The sequence below is a fragment of the Leptinotarsa decemlineata genome, unplaced genomic scaffold (assembly GCF_025532065.1).
Source record: "Leptinotarsa decemlineata unplaced genomic scaffold, Ldec_3_MD MMD2_tig00026314_RagTag_RagTag, whole genome shotgun sequence".
NCBI lineage: Eukaryota > Metazoa > Arthropoda > Insecta > Coleoptera > Chrysomelidae > Leptinotarsa > Leptinotarsa decemlineata.
The window spans coordinates 4,599,599-4,620,294 of NW_027412684.1; the positions used below are offsets into that span (position 1 = coordinate 4,599,599).

Here is a 20,696-nt window from a genome sequence, read left to right on the forward strand (position 1 = left end):
TCCACACACAGTCTCTGTAATAGGGAAGCCCAAGCGGGGATTTCGGGATTCACTAAAGCGCGGCAGATTAATATACAGGGGGATACCTTGTACCCGGTTAAGTACCTCCACCAAATATGAGCCCCATATATAAGGCCGCCCGTGAAGGATAAAGGATCAGATTAGTAAAAAAAATTGATCATCAGAAACTCTCGAGCATGTCAGATTGAGGTAGGGTGAGTTGTTGCAGGCTAAGAAGTGTATATTTCAGTAATCTGACAATTTGAGAGTAACCTTAAGAAAGGGGAGAGCAGCAAAGTAGTATAAAGATAACGTCATCTCGACATTCTTGAGCGAGGCTATTTTTTTATTTTGAATTGAGAAATTCAAGGATAACGAAAAATATATGATCTGACGATTTCCACAAGCCGAAATAACAAAAATTCGTCGATAAAGTTCAATGCGTGCAGCTGTGTGATATCCATATTTCCCTCTCCGAGTTTCTATTCCTCTTTCACTGTTTCTCTATCTATTACTCTCTCATTCCGTCCCCACTCTGAATCACAGCTGATCACAGAGACACGTTCGTGATGAAGATGAAGATGATGATTAATTAATCAATTGATTATAAAAATTAATTTTTTTTACCTTTTTTTAAAATCATTTTCTTATAAATACAAGTATTCTACTTGAAAAACATACTCTTATTTATTTGCATTTGTATTTCCTTAGCTTTCTGATTATTTAATTTCGATGATTTAAAAAAAATGGAAAACTAATATTTTTTTGTCAGATTAGGCGAATCTCTCTAGACAATCGTTAGATTATGAGACAGCACGTCTAGAACATAAAGATGAATGATATAAATTTTGATCTGACGCGCTTGAGTATTTCAAAATGGCGAATTTTATTTGCACATTATATTAATGGCCGCGAGTTTGCGTCATATCGAAATCGTCAGATTATTGAATGAGAACTTTTAATTGCACTTAACACCCCCTTAGAAAATCTGACGCGTTCGATTAATTTTTTTTCTTTTCACTTTCAACCCTTATGTACAACCAACCGCATCATGCTAACGATCAGACTAACATACGAACATATTAAAAATACGTAGGACATTGATGATATTAATATCTGACGCGCTCGAGAATGTCAATGCAGCAGTATTTTTTTACATATTTGAAAATCTATAGCCGCTTCCCCCACCGATGAAAAGGTATATATTATATAACATTTTTTCCTTCTTAACATCTAGACTTTGCAACCTAATATGTCTCTATGACGCTCGAATGAATCACCATTTTGCATCGTGGGCTCCCCTACTACGGTGTGAGAGCAATTGAGACAACCACACTTTCTGTGAATGCGTATATATTTTATGTTGAAATAAATGGGCTTGAAATAGCAAGCCAAACTAAAAAGTGGAGAATGAATAAGAGTTTGAAAAACTGAAAAAACACGCTGTAATAGCAACAGAAACTAAAAAATTAATAATAATTCCAAACTAATTGAAGATTTTATTGAACATCGATCTTATGGCTCGATGTAACTAATGAATTTTAATGAATCTAAAATCAGAATGAATCTACAAAAATTAATTTCGTTGTAAAAAAGCGTGGATTGTTGAATATCCATTGTTATAAATACTTGGTTAGGGGATGTTTGCCAGATTGGCACTCCACACTTTTTTACAACAAAATTAATTTTTTGTAAATAGATTCATTCTGATTTTCAGACTTATTAAAAGTCAAGCCATAGGACTGGATGTTGAACACAATCTTGAATAAGTTTCGTATTATGTTTTAGTTTGTGTTGCAATTAAACCGTGTTTTCAGTTTTTCAAACTATTATTCTCCTCTGAATTCAGTTACAGAACGTTCGATGTTGTTAGAAATAAAAAGGTCGAAAAAATTCCCCGGTTTTGATATATTTTATGTGAATAGCAAGATGATAAAGAAAAACGGAAATACCATTGTGTATTCATTGTCAACGATTGAATATTTAATTGATAATTCCATTGAAAAAATTTCTTCCAGAGCCAAAATAACGATCCTAGAGCTGGACTTAAACCAACCTTTATTTAACGGTTGATTCCATGAGTAGAATGGAAGCACTCGTGCTAACCGACTGGTTACGGACTGACCCGAAATTATAAAAAAAAATAATTTTCGAAAGAAATGTCCCTACCCCTCGGAATAAACCATAACAATACATCGAAGAGATAAATTCTGGTGACATTATGGACACAAAGTCACAGGGGGGCTTTGAAATGAACGTTTTCCTGTTTAAAGAACGCTTTTGTCAGTCCCGGGCGTTTACTTCGCAAACATTTTCGAGTCGGTCGACAAACAGCAATTTGTTTGGAAACTACCCATACTCCCGCATTTCGATTGTTTGTACTAGAATGTTGGACCTTTGCTTTTCATATTTTTCTATAAGAAACACATGGTGACAAGATATCAAAATTTGGACTGAATTTGTCGCTAATAATTGGAAAATTTAAAACAACATTGTTTTTCTAATATTCAAGGAAAGTCATTTTTTAGAATTTTTAAAATTATGTATAGACAAAACCTTTTTTCAATATAGAGATGATTTCTATCAACAAGAATTTGGCATGGCTATGGGTTCCCCTTTATCTCCCATCTTAAGTAACATATATATGGAGTATTTTGAAGAATCTTTTGTTGAAACTTATCAGAATGGTCCCAAAGTTTGGTGGAGATACGTTGATGATATTTTTGCTATTTGGAATAGAAACAACGATGACCTGAATACTTTTTTGAATTATATCAACGAGCTGGAGCCGACAATAAAATTCACAATAGAGATTGAACAAGATGGTAATGTTGAAGAAGTCATCAGATCAACTGGATACAAATGTTCATCGGAAGAAAACACATATAAATCATCATGCGGGTGTTACAAAAGGTATAATAAATTGCCTTTACAAAAGAGCTAAAATGATATGCAATTCAACTGAAAATCTCAATAAAGAAATATCATTAATTAAATCTGTTTTGAAAGATAACGCTTATCCAGATTCTTTCATAAATTCAACGATAAATTCAATAGAAAATAAAGAGTCAATTAAAAACCAAACGAACATACAAACAGCTTCACAAATTCAACTCAACAATTACCGACTCAACATCCAACGACACCTTTTACAACTAACGTTATACCTTACATTCCAAGACTATCTGAAAAAATAAGACGAATTGGAAATAGGTATGATGTTAGAACTACTTTCAGAACAAAAAATACACTGAGATCTATACTCACACATACAAAACCCAACAACACTGAAGAAAAAACAAAAAATTGTATTTATAAAATACCTTGTTCTTGTGGTAAAAGTTACATTGGTGAAACCTCAAGACCATTGAAAGTGCATGAGAATGAACATCGAGATTATATAAAAAATAGACAATTGACAGGATCAAAATTATCAGAACACATTTTAAAATCAGACGGTGAACATCGGGTGGAATGGAATAGGACAAGAAAGATTACCAATGAGCAATTATCAGAACACATTTTAAAATCAGACGGTGAACATCGGGTGGAATGGAATAGGACAAGAAAGATTACCAATGAGCCTCATTCTAGGAGACGTAAGCTAAAAGAATCAGCGTATATTCTCATGTCTGGAGAGAATTGTATCTCGAATAGCTCCTTAGAAATAGACCGTACTTGGCAACCCATCTTGAAGAAAACTTTGGATAGTGGTGAAATGGCCACAAACTGATATCGGAGAGTACCTTGTATTACATCGAATATTTCAGTTGTCAATCAACATTTACATAATTTCATATTTCAAAACTTCTTTGACATCTGTCGAAGAAGTAAAGAAATAAGCTCTCAAAAAAAGGAATAACTGCGTATATATTCGAATTTTCATCTATTTCTGAAGACGGAGGCAGATTTTGGCCTCCGAAACGTAAAAGATAAGTATAATTTCTTAATAATTTTTTTGATAGGCAAGATTGTGAAATACGACAAGTTACTGATAAATAGAAGATTTTTCTTTGTGAAAAATACTTTGATTTTTACGCAGTAACTTATCGGGGTAAACTAAAAAGTTTGCCCTTCTACACTTGTATAAAGTTCTCCATTATGATTTTTATATTTTTTCAGATTGTCGAAGGTAACAATTACCCAAAAAAAGGTCAATAAAAAATTGTTTTTCTATATTGCAAAGAAGATAAATGATAACTACTTATGGGAGAGTGAACCGCTTTTTTACCTATTGTGTTACAGCTCCAGTCTGCCTGGCTTCTCTTTCTCTCACGCATATGTCAGAGAAAAGCAGGCTCCTCCTCTCTCATCGGACAGACGTTCAATGTTTATTGTACGATAAACATATACTTTTGACAATATTATAAAAATCTAACCAGCAAGTACGTAATATTCTTATCTGAAATTTGGTTTTGAAATGATGATACTAATTTTGTCTATGTGCATTATTAGTATCATTATCTGATCCTACAAAAGTAACAATCAGCTTATGGTAGCTATAATATATGTACATACAAAAAATAATCAATGAAAGAATGTATAATTGAATGATCTTCCCTTACATTACATACACAAGTAAAAACCTAAGCTTTTCTCACGTTAAACAATTTCAATATTAAAGTTCAACTCAGATTATTTTGAGTTATCACTTCTGTAGGGCGTCCCGAAATGCACAAGTTTTTTTTATTGATGATAATTGTAATAAACGCAACACTATGAAAACACGTTATTTTATTCAAGAAACATAGTGATTGATTCGAACCGGATCGATAATATAATAATAATCATTCGAATTTGGTTTGGAAAAGTAACTTTTTGAAATTTCCAGTTGTGTTGACGATATATTATGATTAGGACAAAGTTATTCCATATTACTGTTGTAACCACTACTGTACCTTAACTTAGTTGGGTGGTTCAAGAAATAGTGTAATAACATACAGAGGGTTTCCTAACTACGATACGAAACTTCAGAGAGTGATTTGTTGGGTCGTTTCATGAAAAAGAAAACCTATGAATGTATCTCCGTAGTTGCTTCGTTTCTGAGATACAGGGCATTGAATTAAAAAAAAACGGTATTTATAAAGTATAAATATTGTTACGCCGATTCGGTTGAAATTTGCTACACGTATCTGAAGTAATAAAGCGCTCATTCAGCCCGAACTAGATTGAAATTATTAGGTTCATTAGGCCCACAGCTCCATGCTCTTTCCGCATTTTTATTTGCTAATCCATAAATAAATTGCATGTAAGCCATTTCAGCGTAAGTCAAAATATTCGTCATGAAATCACTGCTAACTGACAACTATGACTGAAAACTATCACCGTCAGCTGGTCTCCAAAGTTGTTGTTCATGATATGCAAAGTGGCTTCAATTATATTGAACCTAGTTAGTCTTGAATAATAGTACAGAATCCCGCCGCAAAATCACTACGTTCATAGCGTAGTTAATCAATATAAAATTTTTACCTACATTTATGAATAGGAAAATACATTTATGGCAGGTTGCCATTCAAAAAGATTCCGCCAATATTTCTATTTGAAAAAATCAAACTACTAAAACACTTCATGGAGTAAGAGCCGGATCAATCCCTCTACGAAACCCTTCATCACTTGGAAGGATGGAAAATAGTCATGATATAATTCAAATTCATTCAAGCAAATACATGAATTGGAAGATGTTTCAACTCCAACTTCAATATTCTAAAATAAAAACACTCAGTATTCACAATTCCATCTTTTAATATCCAAGTTCATAGACATGAAAATTAATACGATTACAGGATATGGAAATGTAAAACAATCTCCAAATACGTAAAGTTGCACGGATGCGTATTGAGCATTTTACCTCAGTAAGGTGAACAGAGGTAAGTTGCAACCTCAGCATATGAATCTTTATAAATAATGAGGGAGGTCAAGATCAGCAGAAAGTATTGAGAAATCCATTCAGTATTCATTGGTCACTCTTTAAAAACAGTTCAAGAGTATTTTAAGAATGCAGCACATTTTTTTTTTCATAGTTCCTGCTGGGTAGCAGTATAATGTGAGTTTTTTGGTGATTCTTTGTATCTTTGTATCTTTCTTAACTATTTCATTAACTACACTTAGCGTAATTTTTTCGTTTTCATCATAATAAATATTTCATTCAATTATAAATGAGTTCGTTCATTATTTGGATGAAAGAGGGTTGGTTAAAACAGCGATAAATCCTCTCGTGATGAGCAAAGCGAGTACTGAGTTGCGACAATACAATAAATCTCTTACATTTATTCTTCAAACTCCAATCTGAAATGTTATTATTATCCTTTTGCTGATATGTGCAGTCTCGTACTGTTTGGGCTGATTTGACGAATTCAAAATCATCAGCAAAAAGAAGACAAATGACGGTAAATCATTGATGAAAATTATGAACAGAAGTTGACCTAGATTCGATCCTTGTGATACACTTGACCTAGCTGGAAATTCATCTGAAATTTTTCAGTTATGTTTGACAATAAAAAACCGATTTTGAAGATAATTCTTCATGAGTTCCAATTTTTTTTTTATTCACATTGACTCAATTATTATGAAATTTGTTTTCTGATTTCTTATACTTTATTTGGTTTCTCCGATATAGCCGTTGTGAGTACATCCATACATATAGATGAAGCTGAAGAAGTTTTACTTCAACCGTGTGGTTCAAAGCACACTCGCTTTTTTCAAATAAACATATTTGCGGCCACGTTTTGACTGGCACCCTGTCGTAAATGTGTTCTCCTATTCACGAATGTATGTAAAAATCTGAGTTTGGTTAGCTACGCTATGGACGTAGTGATTCTGCAGCGGGATCCTAGACTATAAGCATCTTATTACTTTAAATAAGTGAGTCAAATTTTACCCAATAATGGTGAATTAGATTTGAGTTTGGAAAATTTTGTTGAAGAAGTCAGCAAAACAAACGGAGTACTAACACTTTCAGCATTAGGCCAGTAATACATTCTTCAGATGAAACTTTGGCCTCAATGTATTAGAAAATATCAGTAATACTTGTTTCAAAAACAGTGCAATCCACTATGTATCAACCACAAGATAGTTGTTGGAGTATCAAAAAAAGGGACGATATCAATAGCAATATTTCTAGCACAGAAATGATCAAGGATCAAGAACCATATCTAAATATTTGCCCCTCGATTCATGGGTTATACACAGCAGGACGCCCAGTAATGTATTCTTCTGGTAGATTGACTCAATAACTCAAATTGAATCACTGGGAACCGTAGAATAATATTGAAAAAACTAAAGAACAATTGAACCACAGCATAAAAGCCCGAATAGCTGGGTTGAGAAATGCACAATCTGGACATTTATCGGTTATATTTGATCTTTGTTTGGAATTGACTTCTTCCATACCACAAAGAACTGAAATCATCATAATGCTTGAAATTTTTAACAAAAGACGAGACATCAAATGAAGATGAGGAATCGATATGGAAATGTACCAAAATCCAATCAATGAGTTTCCTAAAATTTCAGTGGTAAATTTGAATAGATTTCCTTCGATACAGGTAGTCACAAAGGCAAAATGAAAGTTATCAATTACTTTCTTCTGGAATATTTTTTCATTAGTAATTACGCAGCATATGTTGTAGATTACGTTCATCATTATCTATTACATTACATGGTATATTATAGACACCCATATACAGAGGTGAATAGTGCAACAATTAACGAGTATCACCAATTTTGTCATTATTCCTTTTGATAGGGGTGCGACAGCTGGTTAACGGAAAAACAGATTTTAAACAGATTTTTAAACAGATTGGAGAGGCGTTTATTATCGTTCATAATAGAAGAAAAGTGAATCATACTTCTAAGGTGTTATAGATTCATAAACAGATTTGAAAATATTCTATAAGTCATTAAGAAAGACTTCAGAGATAATTATGAATTAAAAACGAAAATGACACTTTTCAAAAAATTAGTAAATATATTGATAGTTGTTAGTTGTTATGAGCAGTAATTAATATCAATAATAAAGATTCAATTGCTGGATGGGGTTGAAGAAAATTTATGTGATATTTGATGAGTTCGATGTAGTATTATATCTAAGAGAAGCTCTGTCTGAAACGATTGATGAACAAGAAAGTAAATCGTTTGCGAATAATTTCTATGAAATAGTTTCGATTGCCATGAGGACTCAAATCAAATAGCCAAACTCATTCAATAAAAATTGTTTCACTACAAAGGGGATTGAAAAGAGAGTTCAATAGAATCCATTCACTTATATTTATTGGCAATTACGATATCCGTTCAAGTTCAGCACTGATAAGTGATGTAAAGTAAAACAAGTTATTGATTCTGTTAAATTGTTTACGATAAAATATAAAGTTCCTTGAGAATAATTGAAAGACATATTCTAGAATGAAAGATTATTACTTCATAATCATATTTCTAGAAATTGTGATGTATTACGTGGATCGTCCCACGAACTGAGGAAACTGAATATCATAAATAGAGTAAATAAATCAATCGTATGCTCTGCAGAAGTTTTCAATAACCAACAGAGCACTAGAATGTTTCCAATTTATTTCGTTTGGTTTTCAAATTTGGCAAAACATCTTCAATGGAATTGAAATATTTCAAATGCGAAACAGCTGAGGGAACCCAGCTGAGGGAATCCAGTTGGAATATTTGGAAATCCTTTCTTATTGAACACCTACAACATAAAACTCACCTATATACGAAATTTCAGCCCGTAAAAAAGGAATTCTAGATTGAGAAAGTTCCGTTTTCACTTGTTCTGTTCGAAACCAAATCAAACTAATTAAATCTAAAGAAATGAACTTTAAATTTTCAAGCCAGTCTCGGATATACCTACATAGTATGTTGGATGGACTGATGCCTATCAGAAAACAACTATTCCCCTGGCTAATACCACGAACGGCGTTCGATTATATCCGACAGGCGTCAGTACAGGAATCTTCACAGAAAATTTCCTGCATATGCAATTGGCGAAACAACTGAAAAAGTCGACCTTCAATTTTGGAACGGGCACACTTGTAGACCGGTTTCGGGCTCCTTAGCCACTCGTCAGTACAAGATAGTGGCCATCATCGACCTGAAGTCAATGATATTATATAATTGAAAATCGAAATTCTTTTAGAGTATTTCATTCCTCGTCTTAAGTTGGAGCGAACAACAAAAATGTCATTTCATCTAGTGAACGAGGTACTAACCAACTGCATATCCGAAATTTGCCCGATTACTCTGAATAAGGAATTAAAACTTTCTTATTAGTCAGTGAGCTATGCTTGAAGACAGGCAGTAAACCAATCTAAAGAAATGAACTTTAAACGTTCAAGCCAGTCTTTGTGTAAGTATATCCGGGACTGTCTTGAACATTTAAAGTTTATTTCTTTAGATTTGTTTACTGCGTGTCTTCCAGCATAGCCCACTAACTAATAAGAAAGTCAAACTGATTAATGGAATTTATTGTATGATTTTGACTATAAAGGGTTTTGCAAAAACCTCGACATATGTTTTGCAGTAACCCTTGATAGTGAAAAACATACAATGAACTATATTGATTAGTTTCATTATGGATTTTCATCAAGTATCTGTCAGTTCTATTCAATTATGAAACCAAATCCTTTCAGTAAATTTTGATTTTCCTCTTTCCTAATCATCTTGTATGATGTACGATAAATATCAAGTGAAATTTAATTTCATATCTGTATCCAGAGACACTGAAACTGGAACTCTGGTGAATATATCTATTGAATATTCTGGAACATGGATTGTTTCGAAGGTGACCACACTTCTAACTTTTACATTTAAATTTTCAAGACAACAAGAAACTCTGCCGGTGGGACCCAACAACAGCATTCCAACTTCTAATGATGTTAATTTGTTAACATGATTTGCGTGCGAGGCTATTATTCATTCTGGGATTTCTGTATACATTGCAGACTCTTACTATAAATTATGGGTGAGGTATCAGTGGATTTAATTATAACTTAGGTGTATTTCAGAGGTAGTTAACACAAGGGAAGAGGAAGTTCAAGTGTCGCGTATTTATAATGAACTTTGTCGTCGTTACAGATTCATCAGAACGTTCGGAGGAGCACAAACTAATTAAAATTGCGTAATTAATTCTGGAATAGAGTCTTTTTTTATGGTTTCATCGAGAATTGATGAGATATTCGCAGGTTTACTTTCCATTATGAATTCATTTTCGACACCATTATTTAAGAAGGATTGTTACTCCGATTGTTTGTAAAAGTCTTTGAAAAATAATGAAGTATTGTCACTGTAAATACTCTCATGCACTATAATAACTTTACATACTTTGTTACTATGGATGTAGGTGTTTTTTTAATTTTTGTATTTTCAGTTCAAATAAAATTTTTTGATAAAAATGTTTATCCGTTACTCTACAAACATAGCTGATACCAAGACCGATATTGAAAAACATCCACCAGATGTTCGTGTTGAAGAACTAGGATAAATACAATTTTCTAAGTCTTTTGGAAAAGTTACTTTCATTTAGATTTCCAATTGAAGAGTGTTTAACTGACATACCTGTACACTTAACTAAAGCGGCATCATAGTTCAGTAAAATCACTCAGATGTATACCTTTGCCAAACGTACTCGGTTGGAGAAAGGTATTCTTGTGAAATAGTGATAAAAACTTCCCGAAGCTCTACATATAGAGTCTTTCAATAGGGACTTCCGAACTTCACCAATGGATTACGACCGTCTTGTTGAAGCTACATTTGTCAAATTAGTTGTCATTCATTCAGTGTGCTTCAAGAAATCACTATAGACGGAAAAATCATTCGAAAACACGTATTATCATATTACATATCGCGCGTTTCGCCCATTTTACGATCGCCATAATCATCCTATCGAAAATTTGAGTCCATCAGTTCAGTGAACGAGCAACAATCGTATGTCAACGAACCGCAGGATCTCTAGAAAATATCACCGCTTTCTGTGAGAGTGTGCAAGAGAATCTAAGGCAGTCTGTATTGAACTGAAGGTAAAAGACCAAATACAACGACGTGTGTTTGCTAAATGGGCTCTGGAGCAGTTGGTAACTGACCCTAATTTTCATCGAAAAATCATCTTCAGCGATGAGTCTCATTTTTGGATGAATGAGTCCTGAACAAACAAAATTGTCGAATTAGGGACAATACCAAACCACATGAGATCCAAAAGCGTCCAATGCATCCCAAAAAAGTCACTGTTTGGTGTAGATTTTCGGCTGGCGGCGTCATTGGTCCATATTTCTTTGGGAACAGTGTTGGCTAGGCCAACACAGTCATAACGAGTATTGTTAGTCGATGATTACCAACTTTTTTTGCCTGAATTGGATTATTTGCACACCACGAACATGTTTCAACAGAACCACACCGCTCATGCCTCAATGGATATTCTACACGATCGATTTGAGGGTAGGGCCATCCCACGTGGAGGTGATGTGAAGTGGGCCCCGAGGTCGTGCGATTTGACTCTGTTAGACTTTTACTTGTGGGGTGTTCTCAAGCCGCAGGTGTAGGCGAATGAGCTACAAACCGCAGCGGACCTCGAAGCCTACATAACTTATGCTATCGGTCAAATTCAGCCTGATTTATGCTCCAGAGTCATAGAATATTGAACATTTCGAATACGCTCCACCCAGAGAAGCTGTGACGGACATTTGAACGATGTTATATTCCAAAACATAATGACATCAATAGGTTTTTCAAACGAATGAAGAATTTCAATGATATCTCACACACACTTGTGTTTTATTTGAATTCAAATAAAGAAGCGGTCAATGAAATATGCTATATAAATGAGTTCCCATTGAAAAAAATCAAAAGTTTCCTTTTGATTTCCAATTGTCTATACTTGCCAAGTTTCTTTCATCGAATATCCTTCTCGTGTGGCTACAAGAAAGTATCGCCTCAGAAAAAGTGACATACCAACTGTTGATGGAACTCCAAATTCGGTCTAACATTCAGGATCATTGAGTTTTCTCCCATGTGCGTACATTTGTATTTTTCTTTCATAGAATTGAATATTTGAAAAGAACTGGTTCTGATACAGTGATGAATGATCAAAATGTAGGTTGTGTGGTGAAGAAAGTTTCAGTTGTAGTATTTTCGAGAATATAATGAATATTTTCCATCAATAACCTTGCTATTAATTAAAAAAATATTGCGAGTTGAATCACATTCAAAAACAACTTTTCGAACTCGTGTACCGCCTTGTAGTACAACTGCTGTGCTGTAATGAAAAACGCAATTATAATAAAAGTACACGGTGAAATTTGCATGATTACTCGGCGGCTTAAAGAGTGTTTTAAAAGTTGGACTACGATACAATTTGCATAACAAGAAGGGCGGATTCTCGTTCCACTTTCGTTTATGTCTCTCTAGCCACTTCCGGCGCTACCAAGATATGGCAAATTGTATCGTAATTTTATGGCTATTTTTGGATGGAAGCAGATTACAAATTTGACTTTGCATATTTACTGCTTTCTCTGTGTGTCTACGGAGTACTTTATGTGTATATTAAAAGTAAATTAGAATATTTCGTCTGGAAAAGGAATTGATGGGTTTCATGTAAATCACGGGATATCAGGGTGTTTCAGACAGAACTTTACCCAATCAGAAATTTCTACAAAAAGAAAAATGCAAAAGAGGTGATTTCACAAAGGAGATCATAGCAATGTTATATCTTTTGTATGGTATAGACCCTCAAAGCCTGTCTTTACTTTCTCTCTCTGGTCTTCAGAACTTTCATGATTTGTAGTTATCTTATCTCTCATTATTTGTTTCAAAAGAAAAGTATGGTCAAGAGTACTAATCTCCTTTTCATATCAAATTTCCCAGAGAATAATATATTATCGTTTTCGTTCGCCTACATATGACTTGTCTTTACAGATGCAAATACTGGCACTATTTATTGGTACTTGATGAAGTAGCTCTAAATCTTTTTTTTATATACTGGTTGGTGCCTTCGGTCTGGAGTTTTTTTTTGTTATTTGTTTGGTTCTTAATGTTCACTATAATATTACGTGTACATAGAAACACATGTCCTAGTGATTCATTATTAAAATTCCCAAAAATGTGTTGCAATCCTGTCAATATCATATGTTTTTTATAATGCTTTCTCTGTTGTTTGTTGACATATTGTAGTATTTAAATTTGAAATAACATAAAAATGAAATGCTATTTGTTTTCTTTTCTTGATATGTGAAATATTCAATACCATGAGATGAAATTCAACAGCATAAAATTTAAAGCTTTATTTGTGAATTGATACAGTGTCACTGTTTTCCTTGATGAATCTACTTCCCAGTAGTACAGTGTTGTGATAACCTAAAATAAGACCAAAATAATTTATCAATTCTTCAATTAAATGATATTCTAGAGCTTACCTGTTGTCTCCTGGAAGTACACATAAATTTAGCTTTCTGTATCTCATATGCAGAATCTAAACCATTTTCTGTAATGAAAAGAAATAATTTTATAATTCAATCGTAATTACCTTCATTTGATGAATTTGTATAGTGCTATACTATCTCACTCACCTGATGTATTATACCATTAATATTATTGTTTATTTCTTTGTATTGTTGTGATAATCGTAACATTTGATGTTCATTATCTTACTGAATCTCAAGTAATCTTTCCGGAGTGGTGTTCATTTTTTACATTTGAATCACAGGTTATATACCTTCAAGGTTGACCCAATCTAGTTAACATTTCGATATTGTCCTCTACTCTTGCGTCAGTATGAAATCATCCAATACCGTTCATCCAATGTTCATGGTGCGACCTTTAATTGTTTATAACCTTGTACTTATTCTGTACTCATTCTGACATGTATTGAAGAGAGATGGATATTACACTTCTGTACGTTGGGCAAAGTTTCAACTAAAGCCGAAGGTTTCAGAGTTCAAGTTAGTTTTTTGTTCCACAAAAAAAAAGTTTTGAAGATTGCCATTTTTATTAGATTGTGGAAAAATGAAAAGTCGTGCAGTATCTGTTGAGAGGATCATTTTGGTGTTTGATGATATGTCTATCATGTACAGGCAGTATTCCATCCATTTATTTGTTTGAAGACCTATCGTGGTTTGAAATTCCTCTGGAGTCAAGAGGTATGTAAAAAAAACTGTTTTAAGAAAAACTGTTCTATATCGGAACGACAATTTTAAATTCCTTCCGTTCATGCAAAATAATAAACATGAAATGGGTAGTAAAATGTACCTATTTCACAGGGTCTTTGTTTTGGGACGTACTTTTGGAGCTTCCTGGTTCCCAAGTTTCCATTTTTTTTCAATGCGAAAGGCAGCAGATTTTGATGGATCTTCGTTTTGCTGAACACTCCTCAGTCGGTGAGATACTCAGTTGCTGATCCCATTTGGTTTTGAGCCCATATGTTGACAAGTCCGGTTCATTTTGATCATTCCTGATTCTTTATTTTCGTCTGTTTCCATTCAGATGAACGAAAAACATTATATCCACTTGAATGTCACCACTACCTTGTGAAGATTATTGAGGTCAGTTTCACCTACTTCAAAGTATGTTCTGAAGTTATTTTATATATGAGTATAATCTGATTGAAAATTATCATTTTCCTATTTTCATTATATTACATTAATGATATAAGGTGGTATCATCAAATCGGTTTGAAATCGAACAATTTAAAAACTGATCACTATAAAAAATGTATATATAGTTACTTCGTTATTTATTGTATATACTCATCTAATTGTATATCATGTATTTGGATTATTAAAATTCAATTGGGTATTTTAAACTTTTATTTCAATACTTTCTGTCAATACTCAAAAGGTTTCTGAGTTCCATAACACCAAAAACTTCAGTGGCGCTCCGTGGCAATTGACCATCAAAAAAATAAAAGGTAACGTAATGATAATAATAATATTGTTTTATGTAGTTTGAACTCATGACCCAGTGCCGTCAGACGAAGAGCTGCCGTTAGCTTGTGTGTATAAAAAAAATATTATAAGATACGTAAGATACTTTAACACCTTCCTGTAAGTTTAGATCAGGAGCGAGATGTGCGGCGTACGCAGAATCTGTCTTAGGTGGGGGAACTAACCCCCCATGAGCAGGTTAGCAAACTTTTGCGCTCAAGTGATGATTCACCAAAACCAGAGGCAAAAAAGCCCTGCACGGCTGAATCTAAGGCATCGTCAGATGTAGTTGACGTGCAAAAACCCTCATATGGGAAGGTTGTCGTGGGTATCAAGGTGGAAATCTTGCAACTTGACTATCCGACTACCTTATTAATAGAGCATATACGTTGTGCCTGCCCCGCTGGGGACCGAATCAGGTCTTTAGAGTCCGACAGAGCCGTACTCTTACCATCTGATCTGAAAGACCACTCACCATACAAACTAATCGTCTTCATTAAGAAGCTGGGTTTGTTTGGCCGAGTGAGAATAGGTGTGAGCCACAATAAACCCTTGCGTGTTGCGATTTCTATTTTTCTTTCAATGCTTTGTGATAATCTTTGGCCTGTTTTCAGTATCCCTCCTTTCCAATTGAATTACAAATTTTCGTGACTTACTTCCATGACTTACTTGATGAAAATCCAATAAGAATTTTACTGGGTAACTCTTAAATATAGTGGAACACGGTTTTGAAAACTGTTCAGTAAAGTCTCACAATGAAGTTTTTCTTGAATAAATCAGTTCCTTCTTTTTTAATTTATAGCTCATAGCTTTCTGTCATGAATATGTTGATAAGTGATTGAATCGGCAGAAAATCCATTGCTTATTTATGAAAAACTTTTTTGCGAGATTTTCACTGAACAGTTTTATGAAACTAGAACAAGTATTTCGCCAAACAAAAGCAGTAAAGACACGCCAATCGAAACGTCGTGATGTAACTTGGTTTCAAAAGTTTTTATTTATTCTTACATTTTTTGCTTATTTTTATTTGCGATCTCCATTATTTTTTTCCTTTCATTATATTTTCATTTCATGCTTCATTGCTTGATATAATTGATATTTTAGCCATTTGTACTACTTTTTATTTGTCCATTCATGGATTTTGAATCATAGTAAAATTATATTAGACAATGGGAGTCCAACCTAATGAAATGCACCATGAAACAATGTCAACCACTTGCAAACAAATTCAAACAAATGTCTTTGAATCGAACATTCTACGAATAGTGAAAATTCGTATATATATATATATATATATATATATATATATATATATATATATTTGTTAGAAAGAGGATTTGAAGCTTTATAACTCCTATTCAATTATTTAATTATATGCGAGCGCTTTCGACAGGTGGTCGTGCTATCATCATCAAGGCTCTACACAAACTGATCATGTCAACCTTTTGTTTGTCCTTTTAAGCGGTCCGAACGCCTCAGTGCAGGTAGTTCAGGTAAATTGACCTGTATTTAGGTTACATCAGGTAATATTCTTTTTGTTGGATTTTTTCTCTAGGTTTAGTGTTTCTAGGAGTGTGTATTTTTTTGTGTAATATATTGAATGTTAAGTCTTGCTGTGTTTTGATTTGTATTTGTTCCTTGATATGTGAATTTATAGATGATTAAGTTTTCCCAGATGTCCATACGATTTCCCTTGTTGACTTGTTTTATGAGTTTTATGTTCTCTGATGAGGGGAAATTGTTTGTTTTGTATGGCGTGTGTTGCGAGATTTAATTTATATATTATTCGGTCTCTGTATGCCTTTTTGTGGTTCTCGGTTTGGCCGATATAGAATTTGTTGCAGTCCGAGCATTGTATGCTGTACACCCCGTTTAGGTTTTTGTCCTCTTCTTTTTTCATAGCTGTTTATTTTTTGTGTTATTTTCGTGTTTGGCTTGTATGTGATGTTGATGTTAGGGGGTTTGAATATGTTTGTTAGTTTTTTGGTGAATGCTTTATAGGCAGCCATTCATATACAGAATATTAAGGATATTACTCAGCAATGAAGCCCGGAACAAGGAATGGAAAATCACATACCAAATAGCGAACCAAAACGGATACCCAAAAGACAATAGATAAATTAGATAAAAGAATCAAACAGAAAATACAGAACAAGAATCAAACTACTCCAACAAATAAAACAACACAACGATGTACAGCATTTACGTACGTTGGTCACCAAACCAAAAAACATTTTCAAACCCCTGAACATCAACACCACATACAAGCCAAACACGAAAATAACACAAAAAATAAACAGCTATGAAAAAGAAGAAGACAAAAACCTAAACGGAGTGTACAGCATACAATGCTCGGACTGCAACAAATTCTATACCGGCCAAACCAAGAAAAAACTGATCCAAAGGTACGACGAGCACAAAAAAACATACATGAACTCAATAATAAATAAATCAAACCTCGCAACATACGCCATACAAAACAAACATAATTTCCCCTCATCAGAGAACATAAAACTCATAAAATAAGTCAATAAGGCAAACCGTATTGATATCTGGGAAAACTTAAACATCCATAAATTCAACAGCCATAATTCAATCATTGAGGAACAAATACAAATCAAAACACAAGACCTAACATTCAATATATTACACAAAACAATACACACACTTCGGAACACTACACCTAGAGAAGATCCAACACAAAGAATATTACCTGATGTAACCCAAATATAGGCAAATTTACCTGAAGTACCTGCACTGAGGCTTTCGGACCGCATGGAAGGACAAACAAGTGGTTGACACGTTCAGTTTGAGTAGAGCCTTGATGATGATAGCACGACCAGCTATCGAAAGAGCTCGCATATAATTAAATAGGAGTTATGAAGCTTTAAATCCTTTTTGTAACAAATATTAATATTAAAATACTGATAATAAAGGAAAATTAGTTGCATCATTGAAAAAAATAATATATATATATATATATATATATATAATATATATATATATATATATATATATATATATATATATATATATATATATATATATATATATATATATATATATATATATATATATATATATATATATATATATATATATATATATATATATATATATATATATATATATATATATATATATATATACAATAAAGTTTTCATTTCAGATGGGTGATTTGTCGAATGCAGAGCTGAGGATATTGACGGACCAATTGGATAAAATACGATATGGAGGTGAGTTGAATGTGTACTTTCATTTGATAACTCTTGTAGAGATCTATGTGGTTCTGATTTCTTTTTGGAATATCTTCAAGTAATGGAATTTGAAAATTCATAATTACAGAAAGTATATTCTCACACATATAACTTTGTGGGACGGTGAGACATATTGAACGATATACGCCAGTATTTATTGAAAATACCTTTCGCTGATGAAGTTAGCATCATCGATAATATAACTGAAAGTCAGTCACTCTGACGCTGTGTCTGTGTGTCTGTATTTTTTTCAATTTTCAACATAGAAAAAATAAATTCAGATCCCAATTGTCTCCTGTTAGTTATGGTAATTATTATTATCGTTCTCACGATGAGAGTGAAAGATTGTAATGTAATACAGGATATTTGATTGCTACTGGTACTCGCAAATGCGAGTACCATTACGTTTCATTCGAGAAAATCGTCAGTCAGTACCTAGTAAATGACTCCCAACCGTGTTCGATGAATTCTCTGCTGGCTACGCCTTTGTTTACACTGTTTTTACAAAAAGCTCTCGCTATTTGGAAAATTACCGCTGTCCTACAAACAAGTTCAAGCGTAGAACAATAGTTTAATATAAAATCTATCAAATAAGTCTACAATTTTTTAAATAAGGTAATTTTTCTAAGAGTCCTCTTAGTTTTCCCATTGAGTTCTGTCGATAAAAATACTGCGGTATTTCAGATATCTTTTGGAATTTCATAGTTTCTTTCGAATTCTGACGATATCTCATTGAGTATGTGAGCCAAATGATAAGTAGACATTCAGCATCTTGTTGAAAGTAGGCTCATTTTATCCAAACCATTCATGAAGTTTGAACCGTCACTTCTGAATTAGTTTATGAGTCTGGCGGTATCATCAGCGAAATCGTGAAAAACATAATCATAAATATCGAATTGCTGGTTCACACAGATGATAAAACATCATAAAATAGAAAAAAAAATTATCGAAAATTATTAAAAAACCAATAGTTACAGGTCATCAATATTTGCCATCTTCACGCAAGATTTGCAGTACATTTCTGCATAGTTCAGACATATGAATTTATTGTATTTTGTCTTTCGATAAAGGTCACGAGAGCAATCATAACACCTTCCTTGACCATTTTGTTTGAATCTTTTGGAAGGAAGTTCCACAGTTTTGCCTCTGATCTTGCAGATGGCAGTTCGTTCATCTCGAGGAGTCCTCTTGTTTTGCGCTCTTATCTTTTGATACTCATTTATCAATTTCATTCCTAGTTGAATCAGGAATTCACTTCTTTCCATTATTTTGCATACATTAATTCCTCTATGGAGAACCTGCGAGTTTATGCTGGCAGTATTCATCAATGAAAAAAATATTGTTAGAGGTCGACAATTTCACGATACGTTGTGAGTAGATGATAATTGATCTACAGTATATACTCCTCATTTTGTCAAATTGTAGAAGGAAACAATCTCTGGCAGTTTCCTTTCTGAGTCGTCTACGTTTCCATCGTGATGAGGAGAAGACAGTAAAAGGACAACTTCACCTTCTTTGGGTACCTACATATGAGAGAAGTGTGAAATTCGTCATATGCCAAATAGTCTCGAGCATATTTTTTTGAGCATTTACGGGGATCTCTCCCTTCTTTGCGTATATTTCCTACTACAGTGAGTTTATGTTCTTGGTGCAACTTCACAAAAAGTTCATAACTTGTATACCAGTTGTCCGTGGTGATGTTTCTATCAGGTTTTGATACTGGAGCCAACAACTTTTTCACTATATCTTTGGGACTGTTACTTACATGAAACGGTCCTTCGGGCTGTTTGTTCACGTAAACCTTCATATTAAGTAAGTAGTTTGTACGGGCATCCACCAAGGCATGAACTTTGATGCCATATTTGACTGATTTGTTCAGTATATACTGGCGAAAAGGGCATTTTCCCCTAAATGCTTCTAACCTCCCATCTATTGTCAAATATTCTCCCGGTGTGTGAGCAATCTGACAATTATTCACAAACTTGTCTACTATAGCTCCAATGGCCGCCATTTAATCAGATTCATCTTGCTGCCGACGGTTTTCTTTATTGTCAAAACGTAAGCAGCTCAAAAGAAATTCGAAACACCGTTGTAGTACAGAATATTTCTATACCTGTTCCGTTGGTTTTCCAAAAATTTTTTTCCGATCGGCGATTATTTTTGAAAAACTCCCGATAAATATAAAAGTCCTTACACAGCTTTCAACTCCACTTCATTGATTTGTTTATAATAGGCCGATTCTTTCCAGTCGCTTGTTATTTCAATAATCCTTTGATTAGTATGTACAACGGTTTCACTTTTCATTTGATTATCTGAAAATATTTGAAAGTATTGAAGTGGACTTTTAGCATTTTTGAGAAATTCTTCACACCAGGTAGATGGCTTATGATATTTTCTGCACTTGTTCTAACAGATTTTATTGGACAACATTTACTTCACTTCATGTTGATTTTACTGAAAAAGTAATTTTCATTACCTCAAACTCAACCAGAACTATCTTTAAACAATTTAACATCTAGAGGGC

At 33.6% G+C, this 20,696-nt stretch overlaps 1 protein-coding gene across 3 annotated transcripts in view; it reads left to right on the forward strand.

Annotated features, from left to right (window-relative positions):
* Window positions 1-20,696, forward strand: part of CARPB (Carbonic anhydrase-related protein B) — a 1,001,903-nt gene that overhangs the window by 911,599 nt on the left and 69,608 nt on the right. For all 3 annotated transcript variants that reach the window (XM_074181445.1, XM_074181443.1, XM_074181444.1), the window contains exon 7: window positions 18,085-18,151. In XM_074181445.1, coding sequence (XP_074037546.1) covers window positions 18,085-18,151 — 67 coding nt within the window. The remainder of the gene's footprint in view (window positions 1-18,084; window positions 18,152-20,696) is intronic.